The sequence below is a fragment of the Uloborus diversus genome, chromosome 6 (genome assembly GCF_026930045.1).
Source record: "Uloborus diversus isolate 005 chromosome 6, Udiv.v.3.1, whole genome shotgun sequence".
Classification (NCBI taxonomy): domain Eukaryota; kingdom Metazoa; phylum Arthropoda; class Arachnida; order Araneae; family Uloboridae; genus Uloborus; species Uloborus diversus.
In genome coordinates this window covers 103,385,260-103,396,361 of record NC_072736.1, presented here as the reverse complement: position 1 = coordinate 103,396,361, position 11,102 = coordinate 103,385,260, and the positions used below count along the sequence as shown (strand labels likewise).

The 11,102-nt window shown below is 32.3% G+C and overlaps 1 protein-coding gene across 1 annotated transcript in view; it reads right to left on the bottom strand.

The window, feature by feature from the left end:
• Nucleotides 1-3,685: 3,685 nt before the first annotated feature.
• LOC129224901 (chymotrypsin B-like) overlaps nucleotides 3,686-11,102 on the bottom strand; it is a 63,607-nt gene continuing 56,190 nt past the window's right edge. The window contains exons 4-6 of the mRNA XM_054859447.1: nucleotides 7,926-8,053; nucleotides 7,112-7,315; nucleotides 3,686-3,860 (exon numbers count right to left, since the gene is read on the bottom strand). Coding sequence (XP_054715422.1) covers nucleotides 7,115-7,315; nucleotides 7,926-8,053 — 329 coding nt within the window. The 3' untranslated portion in view covers nucleotides 3,686-3,860; nucleotides 7,112-7,114. The remainder of the gene's footprint in view (nucleotides 3,861-7,111; nucleotides 7,316-7,925; nucleotides 8,054-11,102) is intronic.

Below are 11,102 nucleotides of genomic sequence, written 5' to 3'. Positions count from 1 at the left end.
TCGAATTATAATAACTCTTTTTCCTTCCTGTTTAGTTAAAAGAACTCGTTAAATTAAGATTGTTTGGATTTTTTTAATGGAAGCATTTTTGAACAATAAATTGCTTTTAATGATTTTAACTAAAGCTTAGTTGGAATCTGATGAGTTGGTATTAAATTAATGCTTAATGATATTTATTAAGTCTTAATTCTTTGGTTTCACGTAATCAATCTGAACGCGTTTTAAACTGATGTCAGAGTACTACAAAAAAATTAACTACTGGACATCTCTTTCATTTTTTAGGTAGCCCGTGCAACGCCGGGGAAACAGCTAGTTCATATATAAATAATCTGAAAGGTTTACTTCAGTTATACGTGAACACTTTCATTATTTTCTTATTTGTCATAGTGGTGTCAAAACACAAGGCTTCGACTGGTTCAAAAACTATTTTCTGCAATTAAGTTTTAAATCCTCATATATATATATATATATATATATATATAGTGTGCATAACCAAAAAAAAAATTTTGCTTTTCAGAACACACAAATCTATTTGTTCTTAGAATTTTTTTCATATAACAGGGACGTATAAATTCAAACTGCATTCTATAAACACGAAATTTCCATTAAATCATTAAAAATGTTTATTTTGCCATTAGTTTCCAGCCATGTATAACTTTCCTACCAAATGCAGCCACAATTTGGGGATTTTTCTCTTGTCCTTATAATTTTGGCTACCAGTGTAGTAGCATGCAGCAATCAGAAATGAACGTCAGACGGTAGTTATAGAGTTCGTTATAGTTTGATGGAATGTAAAATATCCTCAAGAAATAGCTAGAAACCAAAATATTGACATGGTTTCAGGAATTATTCCCGCAAACAGAAGATATTTTTTATGTGTCCCTCAATTGCCTTCTGACAGCGAATAAAATGTAGCATTAGCTACTAGAAAATCGCCCGTTAAAGGATGACGGCAGAAAATTGCTTCTACAGTTAAACGAAACAATTGCCTGTTTGGTGATATTTTGTTACTTGAAATTGTAACATTAACTCCAGTGGATTAATCCTTAACTCCAGTAGGTAGCGTTTCATTGTTTACCATTTTTTCGTTTCTTCATTCCCCTAAAATGACTGTCTTACCAGTAAAACAGTTAAGTTACCGGATTGAGTTCAGCCTTGTCACAATAAAGCCTTTCCCTGCACGTTAAACATTACAAAAACATATTATTAAATTATCACGCCGTGGCGCGAGATTCATTGTTGAAACTCGCGGGTTACCCGATCATTGGCTATTATATATATGTATATATCGTTGCTACTAAGTGTTTATAAAACTAAAATGAATCGAAATATTTTTAACGAATTAAAAAAAAATTGAGTTAAGAGGTAGTGGTCTTAAATGAAAATTACAAAACGTATGGTGTAATTGTATCCATAAACACTGAATATTAAACAGTAACTGAATAACGAAAAGCAAATGGAAGAAAAATGAATCTGGCCTCTGCCTCAAACAAACCCTCGACATGGACTGAACTCATAGTAATACAAAGGTTACAATCCTTCCATATCTAACCGAACATTTGAGATCAGTTGGTGTAACGGGAGATATCTTTCTTTTATCTCAACTTCAGATTCTTCCTTTTGGTTTTTTGTGAATTAAGCTACAAAATATTGTACATTGTGTCCAAAATATTGTACATTTGAGTCCTCCACACTCTGAGTGTAACTGGGTATGAGAAATTTGATTTCATAAATGCCTCTTAGAGAAAGAAATTTTAATTCCGTTTACACCAGAGACTAAAGGGTAAATGCAAAACTCTATTAATCTTCCATCAAGGTAGATGTAGGCACATAATTGCCAACAGTGCTCAATCTTTGGCTGCAGGCCGCATACATCCCGCTGATTTCTCCAATTGTAATTTGAAACCATTTATAACTATATTCACGCAAACCATTTAATTTATTTGCTGAGTATATGTAAAATACACACACAGTAATTTACATCGACATTTACACTCCCAAACAAAAGAGAGAATTAAAAACTTAGTTAGTTCCACTTATTACAGAGTACGGAGTTTGCAAGGTGAATGAAAACGCCTAAATTGAACATTAAATTTTTGAAGGAAACATTTATGAATTAATTAATGCTTTTACTAACTTTCCTCATGACAAGTAAAACTAGTGAAAATCACATACCTTAGACCTGATGGAGAGGAAAGTGCGAGTTCACTAACCTTTGGAATGCAACTTTTTTTTTCACTGTGTCATTTTCAAAGAATAATGACACCTATACATGTATAATAGTTTGGAAACACGCGGAACTGTTACAATCTTGTCTATATGTTACTCTACTTCCCTTCCATTTTGTTGCAAAAAATACCACAGATGGTCATTAGACTTTATTTTTGTTTACCCCACAACTTCTTATACCCTAACTGACTATACATAACTACCTGTTTTCCGGATAACACGTGTTCGCGTTAGTTTAAACCAAAATAATCCGCATTTTAGAGGTTCATTTAAGCTTTTTGTTACTTTGTATGCTAAAAAATTAATAATTAGTAAAAGTCATGTTATTATATGAAATCTTTTAAAGTGAAGTCAAAGGAAAGGGGGGTGAACCAACTAAGTGACTGGGAGACAGCTTTAAAAAAATAAGGTGTTGCATAACTCTGCCAAAGAAACCTTAGAAGATTATAACTATTTTTGTCTGATATGTTGTGATCCGTATTCAGAATGGCGATAAGTAGACACAGTGTGTTAGTTTCAAGAAATGGTCACACATAAGATGTGCTAAAGAATTGTATTCTGCGTATATTTAAATTGTAAAAGATTTATTTATAATTTTTTTTTATTTTTTTTAATGATGACTAAACTAATGTGTTTTAGTTGAATTTTATTGGTACCTTTTTGACTTAACAGTTAGAAAAATTTAATTTTTTATTGATAAAATATAATATTTGCTTCAATAATTCTTATAAAGTTTATGTTGAAAAATGAACTTTACTAAAATCATCTTCAAGTTTAGTAGCTATCTGTTTTATGTTTTTATGAAGAATAAGAGCAAATGAGAGATACAAAAGTTTTCGCTTTATTTAGGCTCTTAGTTTTGGTTTAGGGCAAAAGTTAACATGTTTTTGTTCCAGTAAAATGCAAAACTATTTAAAAGCTTGTAAACATTAAAATACTGTGTTTTTTAAATTCAAATTAAGCATGAAACTGGTTGTTCTGAATAAAAAGTCCTAGATTCAGTTCATTTTTACAACTACTTGCTCGGCTGACCGCGGTGCTTGCTCATGGTGGTACAATAATCATCACATGGCACTGGACTTAAGTTGCACAGCCATTTTCCCAGAATTCACTTGTTCATGCTTTCTCAAATAAGCATTTAAAATCTTTGAAGCTTTTATAAGCATCATGTTTAAATTTTAAACTAGAAGAGTTACGTAATTTAAAAAAAAAATACCCAAATTTACTCAAAACAATCGAATGTACAAAATGTTATGACGATTTTTTTAAAAAAAATGTGACAAGCAGCTCCGTTCACACTAACTTTTGTAAAATTACCTGAGTGAAATTCTGAACTTTTTTCTACAATGTACTAAGCATCAATACTTTGAGCACGGAAACTATGCAGTTTATTGCAGTAAGCTCACTTTAGCATGTTTGAATATGGTGACCCGAAATGAAACTAGTGAGTCAAGTTTTCAAAATTTTTTATTGTCTAATGAATCTTTAATCTAAGCCTTCAAGCCTGCTTTTTAACTGGAGATACTTGTACACATAGCAAAGTGGCAATTGAATCATTCCGTAGCTATGATATCACAACCAGTGCTCAAAGTTTACTTGGAAGAGAGTATCAGCAAATCACAATCAGGTATCTGAAACAAACGAAAAGTATTTATAAATGCGTATCCACATTCGCAGCACGCATATTCACACACACACACAAATGCCCACACGCATGTATATGACATATTTCACAACCATTAATCTTAAATACTCACTCCCAATTGCAAAATTGGTAAACATAAAATGCAGAGGAGAGATATTAAACGTTTGAAGATAAAACAAATTACCGAAAAAAATGTGAAATACAAATATTTATACTGCACCCAGTCCTTACGGCTATATTTAGGAGGGCAACTATTTTGAAAGTAAAATTATTACAAACAGTTTAGCTATTTTAGCTTAACTAAACAGTTTTCTACTGATGCAGAAAAATGAATGTAAATGCTATTATATGAAACCCAAAAACATGCTACAAAAGCTCATACAACTCGAAAAAAAAAAAAAAAAAAAAAGAAAAACTCTTTGTACAAATATATAAAATTTTTCTCACTCTAGGCCCTGAAATAAGGCCCCTGAAAACGTGTAACAATCCACGATTGTAAAGTGGTATTAACCCTATTTCACTAGGGTTAAGATTAACTCTATTTAACTAGCATTAAAAAAAATCCAAAAGTGAGTTTTCTGCATTCGGATTTTTTTTAATGATAATGATTTCTCTAAATATGAATGTCGATACCTAAAAACCATTAATAATTACCTTTTGCATTTTTTAAACTTTTGTTTTCGCTTCAAACCATTAACACCTTAACTTTAATTTATTTTGACAGTTGCATGCGGGGCTGAAGGTAGTTGCTTCAGGCGATGTAAAAGATAATGTTGAAGTGTGATTTCAAGTTATAAAACCAACTAACAATCAACATTTGTTCTAATTTACTGTATCAAGGCTGCTTTTAAACTTCAATTTCGCGACCTTTACTTGTTACATGAATAAGGAACAGTTTCAATGGAGCTTTGATGTTAATTCTTTCGGAAAAATAAAGGGCAGTATCTGCAACTTTTTCTTTTTTTTTTTTTTGCATATTTCTCCTATATTGCATTTTAGCCTTCTCGTATCCAATTTTCTTGTTAGGTTACTGATGAAAAAAAGAACGAAACAACCCTCAAATCTCTACATTTCTCAATTGTTAGTATAGAATAAAAAACGAGTTTCTTCAATCATTTCCTCATTTCTGCAGATACTGCTTTTTATGCTCCTATAACAGTAAAAATGTAATTACAAATATGGAAGCAAAACGATAATTTTTTGCAGGAAAAATCATAAAAACAAAGGAATCGCCTCTTCTCTCAACCCAAGAGGCGATAAAGGCACAGATGCAAGGGTAAAATCCTCGCACGATATACTTCACCATCATGTTCCAAAGCTACTGTAAATGTGCTCTAATTTAAGCAAATTCAGGATCTGTCCGTAATACAGCACCAAGAATTTCCAGATATGCTCATATGCTCGATCAATAAAAAATCAAGAAATTTAGCTGGTTCTAGTCGAGAAAGTCTCGTGGTACTCTTGCTTTGTGAGGCCGATCACAGTCCTGTTGAAAAATAGCTCCGGCTAGACTTGCCATGATTGCCAACACACGTAATTGTAGCTTGTCACGAGAAACTGCCGGGCTGTCATGTATTTCGCATCAATATTCAGGGTGCCCGCTTACTGTAAGCTATGGCACTCTATAGCATCACACCAGCTTGAGTGCAGTGTATCACTGAAAATAAATGGCACTATCAGATTTTCATCAATGCCTTGAATCAGGATTCATAGCTGAAGAAGATCTGCTTATAAGGATGGTTTCCAATTCCGTCGAAACCGACTATACTCAAAAAAGAGGCAACATCGTAAAAGCCGTAATTTTGACCTTGTAGTTAGTAGCACACCAAACGCACAGTTGATATAATTTATGGAACGCCATCGCATACGATACACTGTGATCCCTAATATTGATCCACAGCACCATTTCCTGTGGTGTATTTGTAACTCTCTTCTTTCACATTTTTTGCCATTCATTGTAGGGCTCCCAGTATCCAGTTTTTGTGCAGGAAAAATACTGGCTACACACAGCACTATATTATTTCTTTAAATTCAAACCGCGCAAGCATTTGAATTTTTTTAATCCTGTAATAAATAGTTATTTTGCTTTCAGTTTGAAACAATATTTCTTATACCAATGTTGAACTTATACATTGTACTTACTAACAAAAAAATATGTTGTGTATTTGCACTTTTTTAACAATAGAACACGTTGTACATATTGTAAAATATCCTTCCATTCCGCAAAATGTTTCCTAGTTCGCCAATTTTTCTGGCAAAGAGTGTATCTGTTACCAACCAAGATCAAAATATATAGCACAATATATCATAATATTTATATAAAGATATAAATAAATAGTACGTAAAATTATATTAATATAAATATATATATATATATATATATATATATATATATATATATACTTAGAAACATGAACATAAACTGCATTTTAACCATGGACAATTCAAACAATTTAAAAAAATAAATCGAGCTTCAAAACTCAGTTTAATAGGCTCCACAGGCATCACTTTGATACTGGTAGACGATAAAATTAAAAGAGATATATGTAATTTGAACAAGAAGGAACGTAAAATTGAATCAAAATTTCAAACCATCCTGGGGCCTCAGCTGGGTGTTACTCCCGGATAAGGATTTTGATTTCAGAGTGTATTCATTAATTCATTTTCATAACTGTGTTAGTAAAAATGTGTGCAGCAATATAATCATCTCGCAAATTACTAGATACAAAAATTATGCAACAATAAAACAAATCTGAAGACAGAGATTCAAAATTTAACCGCAACCTTAACTGAGAACCAATATGCAGTTCATTTCAACGACAACCACATTTACAAGCTCATGAAAGAGTAGTAGTAGATCTTTTTGTTTGTTTCATGTTTATGTTCTTTCCACGTTTTTTCTTCTTGCAATATTGAGTTCGTTTGTGTTTTCTTGTAGTTTGAATTAGTTCTGAAGGTGTTTCAATTAATATATGTGATGCTTGTATTTTTGGTTTGAAAATGTTCCAACGTTTTTTTTTTTTTTTGTCATGCTTATATTTTTGACTTCCTGTATCCCTAATGTTTTTTTTAAGATGTCGGGGTGCTAGTGCTGTTTTTTTAGGTTTTTCGCTTGCAGCACTCACAAAACATCTCAAGGTTTATCCCCTACCCTCGGGGAGTAACCCCCTGATGAGGCTCCAGGGTGTTTTAGGATTTTTATTAAATTTTTATGTTCCTTCTTGTTCAAAAACTTACCTGTTAAAAAGAATAATCTTCATCATATTGATATTTCTTAACTTCATCCAGTGGTACATATTGGCGTATCCATCTTAGGTGATCAGTCACCTTAGAAAACTTTACTTCGCCCGTCATTTGGCAATCTGCAGTTCCGTGAGAAACCACTCCGGTTATGTAATTTATTCCGTCTTCGACGTACATCAGTGGTCCTCCGGAATCACCCTAATAAAGCAAAGAACTATTTTTAGATAGTTGGACTCTAAAATACTTGGAAATAAATGAAATAAAAGCACTATAAGAAGAGGTTTTTAAGTCAATACATGTTTCTTTATTTTAAAAGAAACAGAAATAATTAAAAATCGTTTTAGAGAGAAATTTCTGTATTGTTCCCAGACGAAAAGTAGATATATATGGTTTTTTTTTCAAAGAGAATTAAGGTCGAAATATTGCATTGGTTAGGATTACCTTTTAAGTCTGTGTCTAAGCTTAGCAAAAATATTTAGCAAAAGTAACTTCCTAGTCCAGGAACCTATTCGCCTGAAAAGTGAATTACCTTGCGTCAGATACGGTAGTTCTGGTTTTTCTTAGATTTCCATACGATATTGTTCCAATTAATAATTTTTGACCATCAGTTGGCAAAGCTGTGCGGGCACCACTAATTTAAAATAAATAGCCCGAGGTTCAAACCTTGCCGCATTATTCAACATACACATACAGATAAAATTGATATTAAAAAGAGTTTATACTGCTTATAATACAGCAATAACGTATATTTATATTTCTGCGGATTTTTTTAGTACTTTTATACATTAATCAACTAAAGTGAGGTTACCTTGCATGGTGTACCGCCAAAGTCCGATCCGATTGTGCACAAGACATCGTCAGTGTCTGTGGAAATCGAACATTTTTCCCGTGACTTAACTCTTAACTTAGTTTGTTTTAAATAAGGATTTCTTCCACCTAAAATAAAAAAAAAAAATTTTTTAAATAAAAAAAATGTAAACTTGATGTTTTAAATACAGCGTATGGCATATCATCCTCTTATACTTGTAGAGGATGCCGCAAGAGTTCTGGTGGGGATACGGTGGTGAAAATGGTATCGATAGATAGTAGTATACGAGCCATTTGCAGTACTTGCGATGCATGGTGTGGTGATCAACGTTATTTAAAGGAGCTTATTCATAATGTGGGGGTTTAGGTTACCCTTTAGGAAGAATTTTGCTTTCGGTTCTGGTTTGACTGAAAGGATCATGTTCCAGATAGAGAAAAAATCCAAGTTCGGGTATCTAAATTTAAAGCCACCGGTACACTACATAAAAACAAGCTGATGTGTGCCTCACATGACTTCCTTTCACTCCAATTTAATGTCATTTTCCCATCGTTGGTAATTTTAATGTGATCCAATAGTTTACTCTCTAAATATCAGAAACAGTGGCCAATTTAAAACCAGATTAAAAAAAATCGCCAAATTTGTCGCCAAGTTGGTGACAAAAGACTGGCGATATATTGCTAAGTGTCCGAAAAATTATAACACCACTTGAGTATACATCGAAATTAACAATGATTTCCCCCAAAAAGGGGCAAAAGACCCCCTTTGGAGCATTCGAATGAAATTTAAAAGGAAGGTGCACAACTAGACCCCACTAAGAGTCTACGTACAATATTTCAACTTTCTAGGACATACCGTACTTGAGTTATGCGACATAAATATGCACATCCGCACATACGCACATCCGCATTTACATACATACGTACATACGGACGTCACGAGAAAACTCGTTGTTACTAACTCGGGAATCTTTAAAATGGATATTTCGCGTGTCTATACGTTCTTAGGCACTTATCTACGTGTGGTCGAGTCGAAAAAAAAAAAAACCTCAAGATTTATTCGGGGGTGAGCAAAATGGAAATTAAAGTCGATTTTTGAGTGAATTTTTTTTTTGCAAATACAATACTTCCTTTTTTGTAAAAGGAAGTAAAAAAAAACTAGCATTTTGAAATAAAGTGAGAAATGAAATATTGGCGATATAGTAAACGCTATTCGTTTTTACAAAGTTGTCTATCACCTATTTCTTCTCTCAAATTATAATTTAAATTTTACTGGCTGCTTCAAGATTAACCCAAATGTAACGATACTAAGATTTAAGATATTAAGTTTTTGAGTGTTTTAATCAAGAAATCATAATAAGTCGGTCGGGGAAATAGGTCACCCCCTTAATACTGAAATATGGTTAAAGTTTTAAAACTTTTTTACACTGATCGTGTCAAATTTCATCAAAGTGGTTGGAATTTTTTTCTTAGTCATAGCACTTAGTCAAAAACAATTCTGAACAAAAGAAAAAAAATGCGAGTTCAAGAAACTTTTTTCAAAAAAGGTTTTCTAGCTTAGTTATTATTAATTTTTTTATGATCATTAATTTTTCATGTTAATTTTAACTTAAAGTGCGTACTGCAACAAGAAATTTTATATAAAACATTATTTATAAGTGTTTAAGAGGAAGGGTCCCACTTGCCCCGTAAATTTTCGCCCATAAGGGTTAAGTGGGTCCCTCTTAAACACATATTGATAATATTTTACACGAAAATTCTTGCATCCCTATAATAGTGAGAATTTTAAAATCAAAATCAACTCTCATTAAATATTTGTATTAGTGAAATACAAGATAACTATGATCTAGTAGGAATTGGTAGTTCAGCTACAGAAATTGCAAAACTGGTGAGTATGTATTTGAAACTTACATCAAAGTAAACCTAAAAGTCTATCGTTGGAAGTAGATAATACAAATTAAAAACAAATACTACTAAATTTGCAAGAACGAATAGAAATAATGACTTTTTATTGACCTGGTGCAAATGATGTAGGAGCTATTATGGAGGATGAATTCCAGTATGATGGCAGTTCTTCTTTTTAGCCGACTCTACCCAGACACAGCCATTTAGTGTTTCCAATTTCTTTTTCAACGTATAATTTTGGCTAATTTACCAAAATTGACCTTAATCAACTATATTAGGGGAAGGTGGGGTACCTCGGACCTATTTTCACTTTTCAATTTTTAATTTCATAATTATTTGCCAAATCTAAATACAAGTACCTTTAGTTAAAACTTTATGATTTTTTACACAACATATAATTATCTTAAAAATTTATTTAACTTATTTCAATTACATTTTAAAGAAAAAACAGAAGAATGCAATTAGTACCGAGGCACACCACCAGTGGTATACCTTGGGTCTTAGGATGGTGTACCTTGGACCAATGATTAACAGGTAAAGAAAACATGATTTTCAGTAAGAACATCACCATTTATCAATCAGTAAACCACACATAATTTTAGAAATACATTTTTTATTTGTTTCAAAGATAAATAAAAATTTAGATTTTATTATCTTATTACGGTTCACTTTTTTTAATAAAACGACAAGACGCTCTAGCTTCTGAAAACCACACTAACGATTATTTTTTTAAGCTACACTTATTTCTAACTAAGATTCTAATCGGATAAGACAATTCCAAATGTCAACTTCTCTAGCTGCCTTTCAGATCCACCAGTTAGTATTGGGTGTGGAAACTTGAATATGATATCCTTTTTGTCAACTTCATAAAGGGCAGGATCTGACAGTTTGGATCTCTTTTCAGATATTTAACTTCATGTCCATCATCAGCAATAGAAATAATCTCTGCAAGAAAATATTTGAATTTTCTTGCCAGCGAATTTCACCAATACAAAAACCACCAATCTGAATATTGACGTTATCTGGATCTTATAGCTCATTAAAATGATGATCTAAAATGTTGGTATCCTCGTATAAATCTTCAATATTCTCAAGTTCAGACTCTGAGGAATAATAAAGTTTTCTTTTAGCTGACTTATTAGGGGTTTTTTACTGTCTTAGTTTGCTTTACTTTTTTTCCTTGCAATTTTGGAATTTCCTATTTCAAGACGCTCTTTCTCGGGTGTGTCGGTCAAAATACAAGACTTTCTTTTAGGTCTCCCCTATGAAATCGTTT